Source organism: Chlamydotis macqueenii, chromosome 15, assembly GCF_036417535.1.
Source record: "Chlamydotis macqueenii isolate bChlMac1 chromosome 15, bChlMac1.mat, whole genome shotgun sequence".
Classification (NCBI taxonomy): Eukaryota; Metazoa; Chordata; class Aves; order Otidiformes; family Otididae; genus Chlamydotis; species Chlamydotis macqueenii.
The window spans coordinates 4,249,302-4,274,176 of record NC_141570.1 but is presented as its reverse complement, the minus strand read 5'-3'; the positions used below and the strand labels follow the sequence as shown (position 1 = coordinate 4,274,176).

At 41.4% G+C, this 24,875-nt stretch overlaps 1 protein-coding gene across 3 annotated transcripts; it reads left to right on the top strand.

Moving 5' to 3' along the window:
* The first annotated feature begins 1,491 nt into the window (after positions 1–1,491).
* Positions 1,492–23,968, top strand: WIPI2 (WD repeat domain, phosphoinositide interacting 2). 3 transcript variants are annotated; one of them, XM_086760242.1, is made up of 13 exons: positions 1,492–1,732; positions 9,772–9,854; positions 14,484–14,653; positions 15,916–16,012; positions 16,617–16,714; positions 17,159–17,251; positions 18,030–18,100; positions 19,022–19,129; positions 19,887–20,051; positions 21,035–21,142; positions 22,318–22,415; positions 22,506–22,573; positions 23,265–23,968. In XM_086760242.1, exons 1-12 carry the CDS (start codon positions 1,659–1,661, stop codon positions 22,547–22,549), a joined length of 1,209 nt encoding a protein of 402 aa, XP_086616368.1. In that variant the 5' UTR covers positions 1,492–1,658; the 3' UTR covers positions 22,550–22,573; positions 23,265–23,968. The 3 variants fall into 3 exon arrangements, with proteins under 3 accessions (XP_086616368.1, XP_086616367.1, XP_086616365.1); XM_086760241.1 differs by lacking the exon at positions 22,506–22,573; XM_086760239.1 differs by lacking the exon at positions 22,506–22,573 and having other exon boundaries at positions 22,318–22,448.
* Positions 23,969–24,875: the final 907 nt, after the last annotated feature.

Here is a 24,875-nt window from a genome sequence, read left to right as displayed (position 1 = left end):
GCAGCTCCCCTCACGTATCGGCTGGCAATGAGATTGCCTTGTTTTTCTTTCCTCCTCCATCCCTGGTGCAAAGACCTGAGTAATTGTAATGACGTTAATGAGAGTTTCCAAGATTCAGGAGTACCCTGAATGCAGTGACATTTTTCTAATGTCACCAAAAATGGAGGGGTCTGGCAGAGTTTTCTTGTAGAGGAGGAATGGGTTATGGAGCCCAGGGCTGCTTTGTCCCCAAAATATGCAAAATCCCAAACCGTGCAGGAGTCCCACAGCTGGAGACACCTCTGTGCACTGTCCCCTGCTCCTGATGCTGGGTCCCAGCAGGATTCTGGCCATGAAGGGTGTGAATATCCACACTTTTGGGTGCTACAACGGCAGCGTTGGGCTCTCCTGGCAGCACGCCCTGCAATTGCGTTTCCCCAGGGAGGGAGGTTTTCCTGCGCATTAAGATGCTGGAGACAGCCGGCAAGGAAAGAGACAATTTGAGATTAAAATCTGCCAGCTCTTAGCAGGAAAAACCTTCCCACGAGAGAAGAAACTTTGGATGGGCAGAAGGAGTTACGGGACACATGGATGGGTTGGCAGCAGCTGTGGCGGAGGCAGAGGCGAGGGTGGGGGCCAGGATCGGCTGCGGGACGGCCGTGTGCTGTGGTGGGGTGGACACAGGGCAGTGGGGTGCCGGGGCAGGGCTGCTTGGGTTTGGGGAATTTGGTGGAGCCTCCTGGCCAGCGAACAGAGGGTGGTTAAACATGGGAGAGCCCAACCGCACCATCCACGAACCCTCCCGGGTGCGCTGGCCCCAGAGACACGAGCCCCAACACCCTGCACTCCCCAGCACAGCTCATTTCCCCAAAATTAACCCATTTCAGGACCAAGCCCTTCATTTCGATCCAGTTTCCAGACATTCCGAGTTCGGTTGCCATTTTTTTTTTTGCCTGCACTTTATTTTCTCTCCCCACAAGCAGCTCCCCGGACCGTGACTCCTCGTGCTCCGAGCTGGGGACCCCCAAAAGGCACCCCTGGCTAAGACACGGCCATCGCACTGAGGTGTCAGCTCCCCAGAACTGCCCGTACCCAGGAGCACAGCCCGCTGTGTCCCCCCCTCCTCAACCCCCGTCCCATCTGCTGAGCCTCGGGGACCTCCCGTGGTACGAAGCAGAACTGCAGAGGCGGCGGCGGGCGGGGACCGTGAAGGCTTTAACCCCGCGGAGTCTGTAGGGGCCGTGACAGGAAGGTGGCGGTCACGGTCAACGCCGGGGACATCGTGAGCGCGTCTGAGTTGGGTACCACCGCCTAGTCTTTGAGTCTCCCATCCAGCCGCCGACCCCCGTGGGACCTGCTTAGCTTTAGAACGCCGCTGCCCCGCCTCTTTCCCTTCAACCAAGTTCGGCGCCACCTCTCAGGCGCATGCGCCACTCCTCCCGCCCCCGCCGGGCGGGCGCTTGCGCGGTGGCAGTACGGTGGCCGGTAGGTAGGGCGGACTGCGCAGCCGCGGGGGCCGGTCCGCCGCCCGCAGCGTAAACAAGGGGCAGCGGGGATGAGGAGGCCGCGGGTGCGCGGCGGGGGCCGGGGCCGCCGGGGCTGAGGTGCGCTTCTCACCGGAGGTGTTTCCTCCCTTCACCTCTCCCCCGCCGGACGGGGGTGGCGAGGGCCGTCCCGCCATGAACTTGGCCGGTCAGAGCGGCGACGCCGGCAGCGGCCATCTGCTCTTCGCCAACTTCAACCAGGACAACACGTAAGGAGCCCGGCCTGAGGGGGAGCCCGGCCTGACCGGGGCGGGGACCTGGCCGCGGGTAGCGGGAACCTGCGAGGGCTGCGGCTGGGGGACGCTGAGGAGGCCTGGCTGCTAGCGGGGGGGGGCGTGGCGGGGTCCCCCCATCCGCCCTGGTGCCGCTTCTTCCTCTTGCAGGGGCCCCTGCTGCAGCCTCTGCCCTCGCTGCCAGAGTGGGGCCGGGGTTCCCCTCATCCCTGCGGCGAGGAGAGGTGAGAACAGCCCCCCTCTCCTCTCCAGCGTGTGTTGTGGAGCTGCAGGGCGTGAGGCCGCTCTCGCAGGAACACACAGCGGAGGGCTAATGGGCTGCGTCGGCTGTGGTTACAGCATGTTGCCTTCTCCCTCCCCCACACCGTGGCCCTGGGGAGTTTTTCCTTCTTGTAATTGTGAGGCATTGCTCGCTGTTACTTTGGGAAGGGGAGGAAGGGCTTTTTCTGCTTCTTGGTGATGTCCAGCTTTTATGAGGGCCTGAGATAACATGAAGACCCAAGTCTTCCGGGAGGTACAAAGACCTCATCTGAAAGCTTGTTACAGCTATTTTTTCATACAGCTTTTTTATTTTCACGTGCTGTCTGTGTTGAAGGAGTTTGCCTTAGGCTTAAAAGTATTTTTATGAGCCCATGCTGCTTTTGGTTTTGATTTTGAAAAAGAGGCCTTTCTCATGTAGCCCTTGAAATTGCACTTACTCATGTCTGAGTTCTAGAAAGGGTCAGATAGTTCATGCTGTACATCTCGCAATTATTTAACCGTTGCAGCATATTTAGATTAATTAATGCATATTAGTTTTTATATGGGGTATTAAAAAGCAGTATTCTTCAATTTAAGAAATCCCTAATTGTTGGAATTGGAATACTAAAGATCCTTTAAAGAAGGATTTGATTGTCTTAAATACCTAAGAGATGAAACTGGGGACAATAACCGAAAGAACTTGTACTTGAAAAAGGAGGAGTTTTGTTTTAGGAAATGAGTAAGAGGAAATGATCTCAAGTTGGCATCACAGAGCATAATCCATGTGTGTGGTGGTGTTCTAACAACTTTGTTTTTCAAGCAACAATACCTTGTCCTCACAAGAGAGATCTCTGACTGTGGTCAGCATGTGCTGCGGCACATGGGAATTGTGAAGGCGAGAAGATTATTTATGCTGACTGCCAAGATCACATCACGGAAGCAAAGGCCACATCGCGGAGGGAAATATTCTGTTTGCTTTTGTAGGTTTTGTTGGGGGTGATGAGATGAATGAGTGCAGCTGGATAGACTTGAAACAAGAGGCTTTAACAGTAGATAACTCCAGATAAATGATGGGGGAAGCAATAGTTTGTAAGTAAATCGTTATCTGTATATTGATCGAGGCAAAGACTTGCAACTACTTTTCACATTTTTTTTGAGTACCATGTAGAGCTCGCTCTGTCATCGTGTGTCTAAAACGTGTTCTGCTCAATACCATCCATTTTTTTACCTGTTACTAGATGAAACAAGTCATAATAACTAGGAAATCAGCCCCCTCTTTCTTTTGCCGTTTATAAAGGTCATTAGGTAAGTTTTGGAAGTTAAACTGTGCTGTCCAGTGTGGTGATCTAAAAGTGTTAGTATTTCTCCTTCCCTGAAACAACTGCCTATTGTCAGTTGCACCTTAGCTTAAAAAAAAAAAAAAAAACAAAAAAAACCAAAAAAACCCACTTTTGAACAGGAGAGATGCAGGCTTGACTTGAGAACAAACCCAAGACAAAAGTAAAAAGAAGCTCATATGAGATTTGCTTTATCTAGGTGGTCTTTGGCTTATGCACCTTGAAATCTTTCTTCAGGGAAGAGTAAAGTGCTACTTTTTCCATTTAATTTTCGTAAATATCCAGAAAGTGTTCTTCAGTTTCTGTGCTATAGCTGACTTTTTTTTTTTGTATTCAGCATTCTAACATGCATTGTGCAGGTAGGTTAAATTTTTTAAAATGTTATTAAGATATGTAAAGTACCTTGAGATTAGCTGATGAGAATTTTGGTACTGTCTCCTTTTTTGTGATCCAGACCTGGCTCATATATCTTTGCAATTCAGGGTCTTGGGATACTAGGTCTTTTCTGTTATATTTGAATATTTTTGCATTTTCACATATCCATTATAGAAATGACATAAATATAAAAAGGCTCTTGTCCCTATTTTTGTCTCAAAATGATGAGAATAATTTAAAAGGCCACTTACTTTGAGACAAATGAGATGGTTGGATGATGTTGAGTAAGTATCCTTTTTTTTCTAATGGTGTCTCGAAGAAATCCTCTAAGAAAAGTAGTAAGTATAAAACAGGTTGCTTTCTAGTTCTTAAACTGAGTAGAACTCAAAGTTCTTTAAACTGAAGCTTGTTTGTTTGTCTTTTCCCCCCCACCCATGATCTCTCTTAGTTTCTTGTTTGAGTAGACAAGATCACTGTTTACCAGGTGAGAAGAGCTGAAAAGAACTTACTAGGAATGAATTACACTTTCCCATGCTGGGCCTCAGAACTCTTACTTAATTTCAACTTCTATTACAAGTAACTGGAGTCCTTCTCCAGACAAGGTAAACATGCATACTCTTTCAGACAGTATATGAAAGACAAGCTTTGCTTACATCTTCACAGTCAGAGAGTTCACATCATGTTTTAAGGTATGCTTCAGTAATTAAAAAAAAATCGCTGACAGACAAAACTGGAAAATAAATGACATGGGCACGTTGTTGTTGTTACATTTAAAGCTTTTAACTTCAACTCAACAAGGTGCCAGTTGCACTCATGCTCAGATGTATCCGGCTTACCTAGACAGCAGAGCCGATTGCCTTGTAGTAGGAAGAGATGGTACTTGTTGCTGGTAAAAATAGGTATCAAGCTGACTTTTGCTAGGCTTTCTGAAGGGCTGATAATTAATTATTGTCTCCTGGAGGAAGGAGATGAGCTTCATGGTGGCTTTTAGTCTTGGGAAATTGGATTGCTGGTAGTTAGAAGAATGTTGTCAACATAAAAGTTGCTGTTGCTTTTCCCTGTTGCAATCCCTGGTGACTGAATCAGATATCCCCTGTCTTACTTTTAGTTGTTTGGTTTTTTTTCCCAGACTTAACCTTTTTTTTTTTAATGTTCATTTGTGGATGCTGTCTGTAGTGACGCTGTCTCTTGGAACAGCATCTCCCTTATTGCAAGTGTTGTCTTGCCTCTTTATTCCATATTGCCCTAAGCTTTATTTACATTAAAGTTTTGAATTATTGGCTGGGACTGGAACTCTGGGTGAAAACATTCCACCTGTAATGCAGCAGAAGCAGTTGGTCTGTGGGTTCTCTTTGGCATCTGTTTTCATTAAGTAAAACCATGGAGAAGGTCGTTTTCAGGAGATGTTGGTGTGCTTGTTTTGGCCCTAGCCCTTTTCCCTAGTGAATCAATCATTGCGCAACTCAGCATGACTGGCATTCTCTGATCGTGAGGCAGAAGCTCCAGCTTGCAGATAAAATTGAAGTAACCGATCAGAATTCGGGTATCCTAGCAAAACTGTGCAGTTAGAAGCTTGTAGGTGACCTCAGTGCTAGGTATGTTTTAGTAATTAGAAATCTTTAATGATATATATTTGGTAAGAAGTGCCTCTTAAACTCAAGTGCTGTTTGTATTACTTCTGGGAGAACCACTAAAACTGAGCATGGATACATTTGTGGAAAATTAAACTCGCCTCACAAACTCCTACAAGCTTTAAAATCCGTAAGGGAAATGCATAACGCAATAGAAATATGTAACTCTTTACTGAAAGCATAAGATCTCGAAGTTTAAATGTATCTAGCAAATAAGTAAAACTTCCAGTCTTTAAGTTTCTACACAAATATTCAGATAAATGCCTTTAGAAAACCTTAAAAATTAACTTTTGTGGTCTTCAGACTCAATTTACCAGGAAAAAAAAAAAAACAACCCACACCCAAAGAACCTACTTGTGAAATAATGCAAGCTGACAGACAGAGAAGTCTTAGTTGCCTTTTTAAAGTCAAGTAATCAAGTGACAGCACTTGGAAACAAAATAGTTGCTGTAGTTTTGAAAACAGACTCCTGATGAAAGAACAAAACAGCCTCACACGTGGATTTCTAATGAAAACACTGGTGTGTGCCTTCTTTGCAAGGTCTTCTGAAGTCTCAGCTTTCATTTATCTATGGAGTTACATGTGATGGGCATCTGTCCGTACATCTGTTCTTTCCAGTTTAATTCTGTCCATTTTTTTTCCCAAATAAATCAATTTGCTTCTATATTGAGGAAATACTTACAGTTCTGAAGTTGTATAGCATGCTTGATGTTGCCGAAGTTGTATTATAATTCCCTTGCCATGTGATGTTTGGATTTCTTTAGTAAAGTGCTTGTGGTGAGAGGAACAAGGGTGAGGTGCTGAGTGTTCACTGCTCTGCCTCTGTTTCTCTTAGGTTCAGGTGTCATTCACCCCTGATCCCTGAGGACAGGAGAGCTCTTTATTCCAAGGAGGCTTTAAAGCTAAACCAAAAAAAAAAAAAAAGAAGGAAAGAGTAGTCACATAGCTCTCGTGCTCAGGGAAGATAGCTGAGAGAAGCAGTTGTATGTCGTGTTACTTCAGTTTCATTGTTTTGTTTTGTTTTTTTTTTAATTGTTACTATTTTCCTCCTCTTCATCATAAGCATTAGTTCACAAAACACTTTGTCTTTGGAAATTTACATTGTTTTTGAAATGAGGTGGAGCATTAGTATAATTGTATCATAATGAAAGTAGGTCTAACTAACCAGTCATTTAAAATAGTAATGACTTGTGGAGTTATGTTTATGCTGCGGCTGTGATTGATCTTAATCTGAGAGCGCTGCCCTTAGCAGGATGTGTCTGATTAATGTAGAATATTTCTGATTAATATTTGAGGTGCTCTATGATACAGAAAGGGAAAAACTGGTTTTCTTCCTTCTGTATGTATATTAAAGAAACAAAAGAAAACCTGTACAATTCTAGCCCATCTGACAAAACTTGTTTCTGAAGAGCTGGAGAGATTAAACCAGCTGATTTCCCGCTCTAGGTGAGTGCATTTACAGCGGATGTCAGCATCACTGTTCACTCGATGAGGTTAGTTTTAATTATTTATGACAGCCGTTCTTGAAAATACTCCCAAGATTTATGTTGTCTTGGATCAGACTGCAGTATTATCTTTGAAAAAAGTGGGTAAACACAGTTTCATAAATCACGGCTATATTGGTAATTTTCTACTGAGTAGACAACCTTGATGATGAAATAGCTCAAAGTCAGTAATCTAAGGTGTGTAATAGAGGCTGCACATATTAGAGCTAAAAAAACACCTGTGTGTAGCATAATATTAGAAGAAAAAAGCCGATTTTTTTATATTGATTTTATTTTCAATTTCAGTCTCTCATCAGCCTCTGAAAATGGGTGATAATAAAGCATAACACCCACGTTGTAAAAGGAGCTTCTGATAAACTACAGGAGCTTCTTGTTGGCCACTGGCTGTCTGAGCAGTAGCTGAATGGCTTATCGATCATATTTCTTCCCCATATGGTCACATGTTTTTTCAAAGGTGAGGTAATTTTGGCTCGATACTTGTTTTGTGGGATTTGGTCATTTCGATAGCTATCAGGTGTCTTATGGGCTTAAGTGTATTATTGGTGCGGGGGAAGACGGGGAATTTAAATCATTATGATTATGCTGGTATAACTCAGCCTAGTGAATTCTCTTATTACATAGAAAAAGCCTTTTTCCAGTGGTTTCATAAGAAGTAATTTGAGAGTATGTTTAAAAAAAAAAAAACCTCCAAACCAAGAATGCTGTTCTAGAAGAAAAATTAGTTGGTTTGCAGTTCTACTTGTATACTGAAATGGGTTTAATTATGCTGAGTCAAACTGTCCTGTATAAACAAATGATTTGTGACTTCATCGCCTTGATCCTGGAAGAAATAACAAAAAGCAATTGCCGGGGATGGAAGGGTCCATTCTGTGCTGCTTCATTTTGGCTCTTACTCAGTCTGCTGATTTTTATCATGTATACAACTCGCTTTCACCATTCTCTGCAGCTTATTTAAATGAGGCATAGTAAGTCTCTAGGACAAGGAAAATGGTCTTGCGTACTGGTTTCAGTGATAATGTCAGTAAAACAGTGATACAGCAATATTCTGTCTTTAAAGCTGTAAGTAGAAAAAAGAATCAGTTTTGCCTAGTAATACGCTCACAAGTAGCTGCTGTGTGGAACTCTGTGAGGAAATCATCCTGTGTCTTTTGTAGATCGTTTATATTGCAAGGAGCCTTGTGACTCCATTTATTTTTAACTCAGTTGAGTGCTTGTTTACCTTTGTGAAGTGATAGTTTTAATGTCATTCTTTGTTAAACTTTCTTTTGAGGAAAGCTGTAGATGATCTAAGAAAAGCTAACTCCTTACTTTTTTTTTCCAAATTACATTTTCATATTTTTTCACAGAATTTGGATTTTCATTGGATTGTACAAAAGTAATTGAGGAGAAACACTGAAGTGTCTTTGGTGACTAATCAGATACAGTCTGCTGAGCATACCGAATTTGTCTGAAGTAAAATTAAATTCAGTATTTCCAAGGTGACTTAGAGAGCAGCAGCAAAATTTTGTTTTATAGTTGCTTCTCTGTCTCTAAGCCTAATAATGCTTTTTTAAATATCTTGGTTATTGAATTTGAGGACGCTTACTTCTCTTGCCTGGATGGTGCAGATTTTAATTTGAAGGTTTAAACCTTCTCAAATACCGTTTCTAAACCAGACTGTTCTAGTTGCATCCCCCCGCCCCCCCCCCCAGAAATGAAGGTCATACCTGAAAGTTTAAAAAGGGCTCACTTTGGAGCCAGGAGAGGAAAATACAGAAAGAGCAAGAAATCTAGGAATCTGTATTATATTCTAGATGTAGAACTAATTGTTAGTGCATCTGAATGATAGAGAATCATATTGCTGAGTTCAGAAGGGCATTTTTGGCAGGCTGACTGGCCGGGTTGGGTTTGAGCCGTGTATTGAATGACTTGCTGCAGTTTGGCAGACTGAAACACATTTTATTGGAATTTAATTAGTTTTTCTCCATGTGTCCTGGCAGTAAGAAATATATGAACTGTAATCATACTAATAGACTTCTGCACAGCTGTATTTACTGTTAACTTTCTCTTTCTGTGGCATAAAATCATCCTCCGCGTGGGGAGGGGAAAATAAGAATGTGCCATTGTCTGCTGCCTTGATGTGTAAAGACCTGCAAGACAAGCCTAAAGGTTTTCCTAGCTTAAAATTTAAGACCTGTCTTTGACTCTGACTGGAAAAGCAATTAAATAGTCTGTGAGCTAAGTGTGAAAATTGAGTAATGGAGGAAAGAAGGGTTTGTACTCAGTTGGTTTTTTTTATGTTCTACTATTGTTAAAAATCTATTTAACATCAGTGACTAGCATTTTTAAGAGGGCGCCTGTGATCAAAGCTTCAGTGTGACTGTAAGACTGAGGCCTAACAGTGTTCCTCAGAGGTGCTAGAATATCATCAAATAAAAAAAAAAATAGAGTTGGCAGTCTTTAATTCCTTTTAATTTTGTTTTTAGTATGAAAGCTTGTTTGGGGTGGTTAGGGAAGGTTACAGTATAAAGAGTGAAAAATCCCCAGACATTTGCAGTTCAAAAGGTCTTGGAGGTCACCTCTGATGATGAGGCAATGATGTAATTGGTTTGCATTACATTATTCAAGACATCTTCTTTCCTCCACACTAAAGCTTTTAGTTTGTGTGGAGAAATCACCAGTATGAATCGGGCAGTAGGCTTACATTAAGCTGTGAACTGTCACTTCACAAAATGTGAAGCGGGATTTCACACCTGGGGTAACTCTGAAGCTATTTGGCCTTTTCAGAACTGACAAAGCTATCTGTCCCTTGTGGCTTTTTCAGTCAGACTTTCTATCACTGTTACTGAGCTAACCCAACTGGAGTTTTAGAATAGGGTAAGAATCTGTCCAAGGGTAATTCCCAGCTCACTTAGTTTATGTTTCTGACTGGCTTGTTTCTTTTTCAGATCCCTTGCAGTTGGCAGTAAATCAGGCTACAAATTCTTCTCTCTTTCTTCTGTGGACAAATTAGAGCAGATCTATGAATGCAGTGAGTATCTTCTTTTTTTCTTTTTCTTTTTTTTTATCCCCTCAGTTGGCTTAATTTGGGAAGAATAGGATATGTTTCATTTTTTTCACAGGTGGTTTGAAATTGACATAGGAGGAACCTTAAAAGTGTATGATGAAATATCTCACAAATACAAAACAATTGATTGCTGGCAGGGTAAAACTATATATCAGTGTTCTGTATTTAAATTTAGCTGGTATGTTATGAAATTTTGTAATAGCTATGAGAAAAACTCTTTGCTTTTCTAATTTTATGTCCAATAGCCAGATTATTTAGCAGCTGGCCATTAAAAAAAAAACTTACTGGTGTGAATGGTGAGAATGTCTTTTGGGTCTTTATTGGTTATTGGGGCAGGCAAATACTAATATACCATTATCAAATAAAAAAAAACCCAAAGCTTTGATTATTTTTTCTTTAATCTTAATATTTGCTGTTAGAAGAATACTTTTTAACACGATAGCTGCAGGTTTATTCATCCAAAAGGGTGAATAATCCAAATGCCAATAACTTCTCAGTACTGATCGTAGTTAAAGAGGGTATGAGGTGAAATGGAGGGAGGCTTGGGGGAGAAGAGATCCCCGATTTTTGCCAGCACTTCATAACTTCCCTCTTTTGAGTGCTAATAAGTAAAGTATGGATGCTATGCATGAGTCTCCTTGCCACCTTGTGAACTCCATGTGGACAGACGGTACCAGTAGCTATGATGTCAGCATTTCTGGTAGGATCCTGGTGTATCATGCTACACAACAGCGTTGTCTTCAGCCTCCATTCCCTAAGTGACCTGACCCTGTGGCATCTTAAATTTGAAAATGGCGTGTGATTCAGATCAGCAATTATCTGTGGGGACAGCCTGGTTCTCTACACAGTCAATGGAGAGAAGGAATGGTGAGGTTCAAATTGGGCGCGTGCAGTTGGGTTAAACTGTGTTACAGCTACGTCTGCCTGTTTGAGTCATGATCTGGTTGTACTGGTTAATTGGTGGCTTGAATGCAATTTTAGGCCGTTGCGTTTCGGTACCTGACCTCTGTAGTATGTTAGGCACTTACAGTATCTGGCCTGATATCACCCCAGGAGACCCGGTGAAGATGTCTCCTGTTACACAAGACACTGAATAAACATACTGGGAGAGACTGAACTGAACTTTGCAGGACTGCTTCTTCTAGGTAGTCCTTGAAAGAAAAAGTACCGTTTGGATAAAGTGCCTTGCTCAGAATCTTACAATAAACTGATAAGGCAGCTGGGGCTGGAATCGAGACCTGCTGATTGCAGTCTTGTCTTCAAAGAGTTCTGGGATGCCTGTATTGGCTTAACCTCTTTGATAGTGTAAGTTTTTGTTCATGAGTGTTAACTCTGTAAATACAGAGCACAGGGTGTGAGGCAGTGTTTAGTAGAAAACTTGATGGTTTGACCTTTGTAAGCCAGCCAGTCTTGACCTTTGTTCCCAGGGCCTGCAGTGTCTGCAGCAGATCTAAATATTTGTGATCTTCATTTTACGTATGCAGTTAAATAATTTTTCAGTCTTGGGCTTGCAAAACCACACCTGTTGAAAACTTGCTGTGGGGGTGAAGGGCTTCCTGTATATTGAGTACCTCCTTTCTGCAAGGACAGGTATCTTGAGGCCTCCCAGACATGTGCCTTCTGCCTCCCAATGTAGTTTAAGTGAGTCTAAAGACTCTGTGTTGTTTTGAGTGAGCACTTTTAAGGACCCTTCCCTCTTTTCTGTAAGATTGAGCTGCCAGTTCTTCTGTAGCTGTCTAAGGTAAACTACAGAACATGGCCCAGCTGTATTCTGTTCAAGAGAATGGGAGGTTTCTTTGCTCCCATCACTGACTTCTACTGTGACTGTACAAATCGCCGAACTCGCTGCTCAGTTGATCCCCCTGTAAAAATAAGTATTAGATTGGAGGGTGCTTTAAGGCTTACTTAATGCTTATAACATGCTTCATGTTCTTGGATTAAGGATGGAATAAAAGCACAACTGATCATAATCTAGCTGGTTCTAACCAGCTCTTGTCTGTGATGCTACATGCTTGTGTTTACGAAACTGTAGTCTTGTTATATATTTGCTTGTTCTCCCCTCACTGCTGCTGCTTAAATTGTTTTATAGTTCTTCTTTTTGTTTTTACTGTATTTTGAATCTGAGTTTCTTGCAATGCTCACTTGTGTATTGTAAAGGAGAAAATACAAATAGGAAAAAAAACTGTGATTCACAGCATTGCTATAAGACTTAGCTCGTGCTTCTAAACCCGTGATTCATTCAGGTCAGCTGAAGGTAGGATGTGCAGTTTAGCCTGGTGCTCTACCTGAGTGGTTGCTCATTAGGAAGCATACAAGACTTGTCAGCTGTGAAGAGGTTTTATCACTTCTTTCTGTTCGGGAAAGACAAAGGAACAGAGGAGCATCCTGTATTTTTAAAGTGAATTTAATTAAAATCTCATCACAAAGCCTTTAGATAAAGGTAACTGTGTGTATTATAGCAAGTCTTTTCACAGTGAGACTGAAGGATTGTCTATACCTTGTAAACATTTTCCTTGTTGAAAGTTTCTGGGTTTTTGGTTTTTCTTTTTTTCCCCTTCTGTCTGTGACTGCTTAGTTCTTGGTAGTGCTCTTCCCTGCGTGCCTGCCCTGCTGCCTACACTTCCTGTCAGTGCAGCATAGGGCAGCACTTTTTCCATCTGAATCTCTGCTGCTGCTCCTCTTCTGAAACAGCAGCTCTCCTGCCTGGCAGAGTAACAAATCCCAGAAGCTGTGTCTTAACACAGTTGCCTCTGAATAGGAGAAAGAAGCTGTGCTTGTCCAGGAGCAGAGAGCAATTGGACTGGTTTTTGGGTCTCTGTGTGTTCTGGCTCTTGTAAAAGGATGCTGTCTTCATGATGGACTCCAGGCTTAGATGGAAAGCTGATAATCTGTACTGTAAAATGTTTGAGAATCTTTTATGTTCCTAGTCTGATTCAAGGAACATGGACCACTGCGTTTGAAAGTTTATGCATAAATTTATTGAAGCAGATTTTTGTATTTCTTTTTCATGTGTTGTGTGTGGCATCAAGAAAATGGAGAACAGTTCCTTGAATGCAAAGTAATTGCTCAAATGCATTATCCCTGCTGCAAAAGTGAGGAAATTGAATTTTCAAAGGCTCTGTGAGCTGTTTTGTCTTCTCTGGAAAAGTACCATATTAAATATGAGATTTAGATAAAAGTCAATTATGTTGCACAGAATACAGAAAAAGCTTAGTATAAATCTGCTCCTTTTCCATAAGGAGGCTATTTCTCTCTCTCTCAAAAGAATGTAGAGCATTAAATATTTTCTGTTCTCTTTCTTGAAGTAACTGCCCAGAAAAAGCACTTTCACAGCAGACATGTCACACAGTGATGACATTGTCATATGCTGAGAATGTTGGACAGCACTTTTTTGAGGGAATTTCTGTCGTTGGTGATGACAAAAGCACCAATTATTTCATGTGTCTCTTGGCCAAAACAGAAGCCTTCAGAAACAGGCTTTTTTCTTACTGGCATTTTTACGGTTTGGAATGTGTTAAGCATTGAGCTAATCCAGATACCGACTTCTGCAAAGTTTGGTTGTTTTGATGGATCGAGGCCAAAGGCTGGAGTCACTTGTCTTGGTTCAGTTCTGTAATGGAAGGGCAGATGTAGCCAGTAGCTGTGGGAGAGTCGCAGAGAGCGGTAAAACTCCCTCCTGCTGTGAAAACTGTTCACCGTGTCTCTGGGGCTTTTGGAGGGGAGCTTCAGGGGATGGGAGAGGGAAGCAGCACACATGTCAGGGTTACTCCTGGTGGGACTTGGTCTCCTACTAGCTTGGTCCAAAACTGTACTATAATCAGAAAGTGATTTTTTGCCGGAGATCCTGGACTCTCCTCCCTCCTGCTGTCTTTTACCACATTTTGAATGGTGACTTGTCTTCCTACTTTGCCGGCAGTGCTTCCATAGTAGAACACATGACAAAGTAACACTGATTTATGGCTATGCTACATGTGGGCTTTGGTGATTCCTGTACTCATTGCTTCTAGGGACTGTCAGGTAGATGGTATGTGTGTAAAAAGAAAAAAGAAACAAACAACTAATCAGTGACTGAAGAAGTGTTAAATGAGTTTACCAGCTTCTTTGAGTACAAAAACCTTTCTTCATGGAGAGGTGTGCAGAAACTCCAGGGTTTTTGGTCATTAAAAACCCTTCCATGCATAGTACAACTTTAAAAACAAAACAAAAATCACACACAAAAAAAACCCAACATCTAAAAAAAAAACCTTTGCTTTCCTAGATTTCCTAGGAATTTGATAATTTGGTAATTTTTGTGTATTTGGGATTTTTTTTTTTCTGTTGGATCTTGGGCAGGGAGGAGTAGGTGCTCTGTTCTGAAGAATAAACTTGCATTACACCTGAAGGGGGGCAGCGGGAAATCTTTGTAAATCGGCATTTACTATGTAGATTCTCCACTTTGAAAACCTGTCTTGCATCCCACGTTGACTCTGAGCTATTGTGGAAGACTGTGGTGTTAGACCGTATTTTCTTAGACAGTATTTCCTGTTGATGTGCATCATTCTTCTTCCCTGAAATCTCCCTGTGTGTTTTTCCCTTGTTATTGTGATTCCTCAGCTGACACAGAAGATGTGTGCATTGTGGAGAGGCTGTTCTCCAGTAGTCTGGTGGCCATAGTTAGCCTTAAAGCTCCACGCAAGCTGAAAGTTTGTCACTTTAAGAAGGGGACAGAGATTTGCAACTACAGTTACTCCAACACCATCTTGGCTGTCAAACTCAATAGACAGGTGAGTGGTAACTTTGGCTAGGTGAAAACATGGGAAGGGGTTGTGGATCTTCCTCTGCTGACTGATGTCTGTTCCTTTGGTGACTGAATTGCCATTTGAAATTAACTTGTACTTTTCCAACTAGAGCTTCTGTTTGGCATCTCAGTACTCGTATCTGGTTAAGTATGTTTGGTTCTGTTTATATATTTATTTAGGAAAGTGCCCTGAGTAAGCTGAACATGCTTTGAGTAGGAGGTTGCACTGGAGACCTCCTGAGGTCCCTCCCAGTGTGAATCATCCAGTGATCCAAAGTGTGAAAGTCTGTGAAACTGACAATTTCTGTTCAGGCCTAAACCTGAAGTTATTATCTATTCACTTTTTATGTTTTTAAATACAGTTTGCTGAATTCTCTTAAATCACTGAACTGGTGAAATTTTTGAGCTAAGTACCTGGAACCGTAGTTTGCTGTATTACTAAATCATGAGTAGGCTCTTCTGCAAATACAGACTTCTCTGTCTTCAACCAGTTCATTCGAAGTAGAGAGAATGGCATCTGAAGGAGAAAATCTTCTTAATGTCTGTCCTCGCCCCCAAAAATCAGATGTGGGAGGGTGGGATTCCTGTTCAAAATCATAAGGTACTTTAACAGTGGCTAATTTTATTTCTAGTGTAGTGAGGTAGCATTAAATGAGTAACATCTTGGTAGTCATCGAGGTGTAGTCTACAAAAGTGTAAATGAGATGTTGAAGAACTTAATCAAAGTTGGGTTGGTTTTTTTGTTTGGTTTTTTTTTTAAAAAAAAAAGCTGCTCACAAATGGTTATGAGTAACTGATAGGCTATATAAATGGTTAAAATGTTTTTTCTGTTTAGCCAAAGTAGAAAATCATTTCCATATGTGACTTGGCCTCTTGAGAGGGGGAAATATATAAAGGCAGGTACAGAATAAGAATTAAATAGCTTTAAATGAAGATTTCTGACTTGCTAACTTAAACTAGTAATGTAAATATTTTTCATTTAAATCAACTTGCACTAGCATGGTTGAGAGAACTCAAGCGCACTGGTCAGTTCAAGTGACAGAGTATAGTATTGCGCTGTTGAAGCCTTGTCAAGAGGTGTATCTTGTGTGTCTTCTGTCAGACTCTTAGTTCTTCCCATCAGGTGGGTACAACCTTTTCTCATTTGGAAGGTACCTCCTGTGTTTTGGATACGATTTTTTTTAGGATTGATAAATGAATGTAAACTCCAGTTTGATATCAGCATTTCGTACTCTTCCCTGTGTCTAGAGGCTGATAGTATGTCTGGAAGAGTCTCTTTATATACACAACATACGAGACATGAAGGTATTACATACAATCAGGGAGACACCTCCCAATCCTGCAGGTAAGTGTGTTGTTAGAAGGTAGCATAACTCTGAAAAGTGCATTCTCTGTCAACTTACAATGTTTCCTGCAGGGAACTGTAGCATTGTTGATTCCACTTTCAAATAGAAGTAACAATTAAATGCATGAGTGTTGTCTTGAAGCTTACCCATTCAGTCCAGGTGAGGTTTTTGAGAACAAATAGCAGACTGTGCTTTAAACTGCATCTTCCCCTTATTTTCATCTCTTAGAGTGGATGTGTTGAAATGCTAGGAAGAAGTAGTAGAGATACAAACCGGATTTTGCCAGCACTTGGTATAGTTAAAGGCTTTGTCAGGTTAATGCTTTAGGAATCATGGCAGACATGGGAAATCCTACTGCTTAATCAGTTTTTGTAGCTCAATTGGTACTCTTCCTTTTCTACTTTATATTAAACTTTAACTTATGTTAAGTAGTTGAATACATTGCATGTTGACTCAGATTACTCATCATTGTTCTGTTTCTGTTGATACATTGTGAGGATAATTTGAATTATCTTTGTAATATTCAAATGTGGAATCAGAACATTTTGCTGCGTAGGTCTTGGAATTTGCCTCTTCCTAATTCTGTTTCTGCATCCCTTCTAGGGTTGTGTGCTTTATCAATAAACAACGATAACTGCTACCTGGCCTATCCAGGAAGTGCAACTATTGGAGAAGTACAAGTCTTTGACACCATCAATCTGGTAAGGATCTCTGTGGATGCTGTTTCCACCTCTAAAGATGTAGTTCTTGGAAATGACTTAACTTAGAGAGGAATTACTAGACACTCAGATTGCTCTGTGCCAGTTCACAGTATCTCTTATAGCCAGGCTTCGTGGAACATCAGCAAATACACTAATGTTAGATTTGATGAGTAGATTTTTGGGCAAATGGGTGGAGCGAAGTAGAGTGATTTCTGTTTGAATTGTCTTTTAGGTGTCCTACTGCTTGTAGTCTCTATGCACATACGCCAGTGATAATTTTATGTAACTTTACTTAAGAGTTACTGAAACAAATTGAAGCTGTTGTCCATAAAATAAGACCTATATTTGCCTTGCATGCTCTTAAGTATGCAGTCTTAAGCTGCAAACATGTAGCTTTTAACCTGTACTGTTCTAAGGTTCTGTTTTATTGATTCACTCCTGCAGAGAGCTGCTAATATGATCCCAGCTCATGATAGTCCCTTGGCTGCTTTGGCATTTGATGCAAGTGGTACTAAACTTGCCACTGCATCAGAAAAGGTAAGGTGGCTTTTTATTGACTTGCTGGCAGTGATAAAATGAAATCTGTTTCTAAGCATTTTAAGTAAGTTTAAGGTGCACAATTCCATGCGCAAGTGCCAAAAAGGCAGCTTACAGTTAGAATGGCAAATCTACTGTTGATGATATTTGACACAACTTCCACGCTGTGAAATGTTGGATAATAAGGTTATTTAAATAAATGCATTTTTATTTGGCTGTATTCAGGGCAGTCCTCCAAATGTTTCTCCGTTTAGTGCAGGATACTTATTAGAAATTAGTTGTCTTGTTTCGGTGCTGCCTTCCTAATGCAAACAAGACAGTTAAAGTCAGAATAGAGAGAAGTGTCTTGCCAGTCTTTGGCATGTGATGACAAATTGTCCATCTAAATTGTATAAATTGGAAAGTCTGAAGCCTCTGCTTTTTGAGTAATAAGCTTAGAATGTAGAAGTGTAACTGGTTGCATCTGATAAAAGCACAAAGACATCCAGGTGACTGTACTTTTCTATTGTGATCATTTTCATGATCAGATATGATAAGAAGGCTGGGCTGTTCTTGATGCATAGGTTGTTCTCTACATTAGTGGCTTCCACTTCTTGTTGTTTCTGTGCTCTTCAAACACATCCTACGAACACGCTCCATAAATATTTCATGCTAGTGTGTGGTGTGCGTCAACGGCATTAAGTTAACAGCTGCTTGGAGTTGTACTCTGCTCACTAGACCTAATATGCAATGAAGGAACTTGAAATGAAAAAAAATTGGTTTTTTTCTTTCTTTCCAGGGGACGGTAATAAGAGTGTTTTCCATTCCAGAGGGACAGAAACTCTTTGAATTCCGAAGGGGAGTGAAGAGGTAAAGTTCAACTAGGCTAATTATCTGAATCTCTTTCCTTATAGTAGATCTGCAGTATCTTCTGCAGTTGAGCTGACATCCTGATTTTTGCCTGTTTTCATCTTCATTCATCCCTCCCTGCACACTTATAAGAGTTTCAGTTTGAATGTCTTCCAGTTTTACTCCTTTGGACTTACTGTTCTACAAATCAGTCCTGTCAGAATTGTACACCCTCTTGCCTTTTAAAAATTTACTGGTGAGGGAACTTGTTTAAAGTGGGTCACCTTTTGTAAGATATATTGTATTCTTATGGCAATTGGAGGCAGTACATCTAATGCTCTTAACTCTTTTCGAAATCCTGCTAGTGCTGTGATCACTGATAGCCATTGTGAGATGGTGCTATGATTTGTGGTAGCAGTAACTGTAGCTCTGCTGTACTTTATACAGAGGTAAGACTGAGTACAGATTGTCCCTAATTGACCCCCATATCTGGTATACATCAGAGCTGAACATCGTTAATGGGGATCTTGCTCTTGAAGTGCTTTAAGAAGGTATTAGAGAATTCAGAATGCTTATTATGGAAATGTTCTTTTTTCTTATTTGTGAACCAGTGGTGACTGAGAAATCTGCTTAATTATTAAGCCAAATACTTTGGTTTAATTGCGAGTCACCTGCAATCGCTGCCAGGAGAAGAAGATCAGGTGAGTCTACTATGCAGCCACAGTTCCTCCCAGCTCTCGCAGTACAGCTTGTGCGAACATTATGGAGCTCTTTGGTAGTGAATTTACAGAAAGACTCCTACCTTCCAAAATGGAGAAGTAATATTCTTATTTAAGTCAGTTCCCATGAGTTAGTTAACACTAGCTTTTTTTCTTACACTAATTGGTACAGGACTAGAATATAAAATATAATACTTAATTTTTTTCCTTTTTTTCCCCCTAGGTGTGTGAGCATCTGTTCGTTGGCTTTCAGCATGGATGGCATGTTTCTGTCTGCATCCAGTAACACAGAGACGGTGCATATCTTCAAACTTGAGACTGTGAAAGAAAAGTAGGTTTCAGAAGTGCCTTAGGTTTTTCAAGGAAAGGGCTTTAAAATCAATTATACTCAACAGGATGAGTTCTCCAAAGTGTGGATAGACTTCTTTTGAACGCTTCTGTAAAGTAAAGGGTTTAAGAAGTCATTTATGAATCAGCAACTGCAGCTGAGCTGCGTGCTGTTCTCTCGGTGAATAGAAAAGGTATTTCTGCTGAGGAGAAATTGGCCATCCTTGGCAGAGGAGTGTGGAGCAGTTTAAGGTTTTCGGTTACATGTGTTTCACCTCTTTTGACATCCGTATTGGGAAGAGCTATCAGCAATGCCTTCCAGCTGCCTATGGAGCTTTATAAAAGGCACCAGGTTATAAAATGTTCCTATTCATGATTTGAGAGGACAGTCTTGCTTACGCTTTTGTGGAAGTTGTTAGAAACAATGTTTTGTTTGGTAATAAACAAGTCAATAAGGTCTTGAAGTGTAGCACTTCCCAGAAGATCTTGCTCTTGTATAACAAACCTTATGAAATTCAGTTTTATAAGCAGAAGTATCGGTTTACAGTCAAACATACTTAAATAGCAGACTGAGGGTATTGTAGGACACATCGTGCCCTGTTGCATAAAGGGAGTGCATTAGAGTTCTCAGGGGTGTTAGTTATTTCTGAAGAGAAACAAATAGATACTCAACATCTTTAAAAAGATGTTTCAAAGTGTTTACACACCGTTCTGTCTAATGTGAAGACAAAGTCGGTCACTTTTTTTCTTCTGACTTGTAGACCTCAGGAAGAGCCTACAACCTGGACGGGTTACTTTGGAAAAGTGCTGATGGCCTCAACAAGCTATCTGCCCTCTCAAGTAACAGAAATGTTCAACCAGGGCAGAGCCTTTGCTACAGTCCGTCTGCCATTCTGTGGGCACAAAAACATCTGTGCACTTGCCACGTGAGTAGAGAAACTGAGCCTGCATTCATCGCCCACCGGCTTGCACGTTGGGCTACGGAGAGGCTGATGCTGTAGAACAGAACCTCATCTCCAGCAGAGCAGGCGGCACAGAACAGTGATCACCTGTAGTCATTTCAAAACCTCTTCCAGTTTAAGAGCAATGTGTTAGAGCTGACACCTCACAGTCCTGTGAGGAGAAGAGGGAAAAGCATAATGGATAAGACTAGAATATTTCTAAGTGTTGCTTAAAGATGTCTCTTAATTTTGAAACAAGAATGTTGAGAACAGATCGTGGGCTTTTGGAACTTGCATTAGTGCTAGGGGGAGTAATGCTGTATGTTGTGTCAGTGAATTACAAAACTAGGCGATCCAGACTAGCAACCATTAAAGAAGTCTTTGAAAGCAAGTTCATGTTATTCTTGTCTCTAAAACAGCGTAGCATGCATTGAAGTTAATTTTGAGGACTAAATCTAATCTTTATTCTGTCTTCACCAAAGGCAGGTGCTGTTTGGCACAGCTACCAAAGCAATAAGCTGAGCATTAGTAAACTTGCTTTGTGGGAGTTTTACAGTTTTTGTGCGAAATTGACTTCGTGTCTGTACTCTCATTCCTTTGATCTCAAAGCACCCTTCAAGCAGCAGTTAAGCCTAACATTTCTGAAACAAGAAAACACTTCCCGTTAGAATATTTGTCTCTCGAGTTGCACAAAGCTTGATAATGGAATGGTAACTTCTTAATCTGTTTTACTGGGTTATATGTAAGTTGCTTAATGCCTGTGCCATCCCATTAGCCCCAAAATGTGGTTATGCCTTTTTTTACACGCAGTTCTTTTCTAGGTGCTCTCTCTAGGTGCTCTCTGTTAAAGTGTTCCCTGTCTAGAAGCAAGCGTGTGGAAAATAATGACTTAAAATCATGGGAGGGGGGAGGACAGCATAGTTTCTTAGGTTCTTATGAATCTGTTGCTCTCCCCTAAACCTTTCTAGAATCCAGAAGATCCCTCGTTTATTGGTGGGAGCTGCTGATGGGTATCTCTACATGTACAACCTAGACCCCCAAGAAGGAGGAGAGTGCACACTAATGAAGCAGCACAAGTAAGTCCAGCTTAGCTGAGGACTGTTTTGTTTTATTTCTTCACAAAATCCAGTTTGTTCTGCAAAAGTCTAACTTAGAACAGCCTATTTCTTTAAACTAATCTTTTTCCAGACCTCTAACATGAATGAGTAACTTCAGAATCCCTCTGTGCCTGCCTTCCTAGTATCTACTGCACTAAGCGCCGCTTTACCAGCAGAAACTTAACACTGTCTGATTGCAGCAAAGGATCAATCGCTGTTAGCTGTGTGATCCTGTTTCCTCTTACTTGGTGGTTTGAGTTGAGTTACTCAAGAACTTGAAACATCTGACACCATGCGCTTTATCAATAAATTAAGCTGTTACAGAGATGTGAGAGGGATGTTACTCTGACTTCACAGAGGGGAATCTGGCCTGTGAAATTGTCTGTATTCTCTCTCTACCAGTGTCCTTATTAAACTTATTTGCATATAGGCCAGCCAACCAATGTTCTGTAGCACTACTGTAGAAATCTTAAGGCAAATATGATAAGACATTGTTATTTGTTAATAAGGTTTTGCAGGAAAAGCTAGAGTAATATAACTGGGTTACTGACATGACCAGTCATCGAATTAAAGTGAGTAACTCAGGATGATAATTCAGGTTTGCAGCTTTGGTCAATCTATAATACTAGTCAAAATCCTATATTTATCTGAATGTTTTAAGGTATGACCTCTCATTTCACTTGTAGATGAAGAGAAGCCTCATAGAGGGAAGCTTTTATCAAGTTAATCTCTGAAGTACTCTTCATACCTTCACGAGAGGGTTTTCTAGTATATATGTATGAAGCATACGTATATGTTGTGGACAGAGCTCAAGAGACAACCTCTAATATTGCTGATTGGAATGTCTTTGGTTTTTTTTAATTAGACACTCTTACTTTAAGGTTTTGTTTGTTTGTTTGTTTTTTTCCCTAGCATCAGCTATTAGGATTTAGATCCTGATGCCGTGTCGGAGGCAAGCATGTCACTAATGGGTCTTCAATGTCAAATGCCTTCTTGACAGTCCTCTGTAATGGAGGGACCAAGTTCCTCCTGTTGTGTGTATATATGTATTCTTCTTGCATGTCTTAAGAGATACTCTTGTGTAGCTATCACCTAAAGGTGTGCTATGCTCAGGTAGATCACCTCTCCAGCTAACCTCTCTCTGCTTGGTGTAGGCTCGATGGCAGCATGGAGCCAGCCAACGAAATTCTAGAGTCTGCATCCCATGACCGGCCGTTGGTAGCGCAGACATACAGTGCCGCTGTGACTAAAGGTACATACGTGCCTTCCTCACCCACAAGGCATGGTAAGGAGAAGGCTGGATGTGGGGCAGAGAGCACCTCCGTGTATTGCTTCATTCTAGATGGCTGCGTGAGCTCGTCTGCTTCAACACCGAGCTTTTCATAACTGCGGGTGTGATGTGGAGCATTGGTGAGCAGTAGGAAAAAAGCACCTGTAATGTACAGTAGCTTCCTGTAGATGGATCGCTCGTCTTTCTACTTTCTGAGTAGAACTCTGTCTCGAGTTGTGGTTGATTACTGTAGTGATAGCTGTGGTACTTGTCAGATGATTCTTGAGATGCCCCAACACAATGATTTCATACAGGAGTTTTGCACCCAGATCTTGTACAAAGCATCTGAGTTATAGCCCCCTTTATTTTTTTTTTTAGCAAGGTTGATAAATGCTCCTGTGTTTCCTTTATGGGAACAGTGACCTTTTAGCCTGATTTGCATGGTCTCTCATGAGACCATGAGAATTTGGTTAATGCTACAGCTCTCCAAGTGGAGCTTTTACCATCTTTGTACGGCGCTCAGGTCAGTGCTTCAACAGCAGAGAAAGGACAGCCTGCACGTATAGCATCAATACTGCAAATGCAGCTCTAGTGCACGGGTGGAGGTTAAGAAAAACATCAGCCTGCCTACAGCACCCCTACGTGTTGCACATACCCAGAGCAGCTGAATTTTGCTCTTGGCTTGGAGAATCACAGTCACAATGAAGGTGTTAGCATAGGGTGGCAGTGAAACTGTTGCAAGTAATCTCTGGTACATCAGCTCTGATCATTCGCTCTGGTTCCAACCTCAGTTTGTGGTGCTGATCCCCCGACTCCTTGTTCTCCCTGCAGCCTATACAGATGACCTGGGTGCCGTGGGCGGAGCTTGCCTGGAAGATGAAACCAACTCACTTAGACTGGATGAAGACAGTGAGCATCCCCCCATGATCCTTCGGACGGACTAAACTTTGACCTGTGAACTCACTCCTGAAGCAGAGAACACTGGCTTGATGTTTCCTGAGGAATCTCGTGTTATGCTGCTATGAACTTTGACATGAGTTGGGAGAGAGAATGACAGACTCTTACAGTTTTAAGTCGTAGCTGTAGTTCTAATTCTATACAATTGGAAAAATATATGGTTTTCAATTCAGTGGCTTTTAATCTTGCTTATCTATTTTAGCTGTGTTTATTTTTTTTGTTGCCAAAACCTGCTGTTTGTGCAGCCCTCAGAGCCTACTAGCTTTGCATGCGTTCATGTGCCAAGCAAGCATAGGAGGGGGAGAGAGAGAGAGAAGCCACTTTATAACAAACTGAAGTTTGTATTTTTTTTATATATGTATATAATATTTAGCTTATATAAGGAAGGAGTAGAGAAGTGGTTCTGGAAGCTGAGACTAGTTCTGCACTGACAAAGGTCCAAATGGTTTCCTGTGCATGGGCTTGCAGGCATACCTAGTGACTGACATGCAATCTTTCAAATGCAACGGCCTGTTTTTTGGGTTCTCCCTCCCTTTTCCTGGACCATTTTTGTTAATTAAAATTCCTTCTGAATGTTGTGTATTTGTGGGACTGTTCTGTTTGTTTGGATGGAAAACTGGAAGTGTTTCCCTGCATAAGGATATAGAAAGTGGCTTTACAGGGAAGAGAAGGAATTGCTGCAGGAGGAAAACTGGAATGAAGGAGGAATTGCTAGAGACTTGTTTGTACACCCTTAGTGCTTGGGTGTCTGTAGCCCACAGGGGCTGATAAACTTGTGGCTTTTTTAGAAAATATTTGGAATGCACTTTCTTTCTCTCCTGTAGATTCTTATTTCCTTGGCAGAGTAGCAATAACGGTTTTTTTATACTTTTTTAAAAATTATCCAAAGCACAGATTCTGTCAGGCTGGATGGAAATCCCTGGAGAGCATAGCAGCCCCACTCTTTAAACAGCCTTAAGGTTTTCAGATGGAAGGCGCAGCTCTCAATTCTTGCTTCTCTTCAGTCTGAGGCTAAGTGTAGTGTTCTAACAGTGAAGGTTCGTTATTTTTTCCAGATGATGTAAATATAAATGATTTTGAAAGATTAATTTTCTTCTGAGTTCTCTTCTGCTGAATAACAGTGCGCTTTTTTTTTCCTAACTTTTTTTTAATTTCTCCTTTCATCAGAGTACCTCTTGTGGTAAACTCCAAGGACTAGTTGTTTCTTTGGCAATTTTGGAATAGATCCTTAACTGCCCCGACCCTGGCTAGGGCTTCCCAAGGCTGAGCAGTGCTGTAGACTATTTTTAGGGTTGTAATGTGCCTTCTCTTAAGTCTTGGATGACAGTTAGTGAGCAAGTGATTAGCGAAGTACTTGGTGAGTGTTACTTTCCTTTGCCAAAATGAGCCTTCTTTGCCTTTTGTGTAGCAATGTGGGTTGCTTCCTTTCCTTCTACTGATTGCTTGCAAAGAAATAAAAATAAAAACAGACAAGGAAATGGCAGA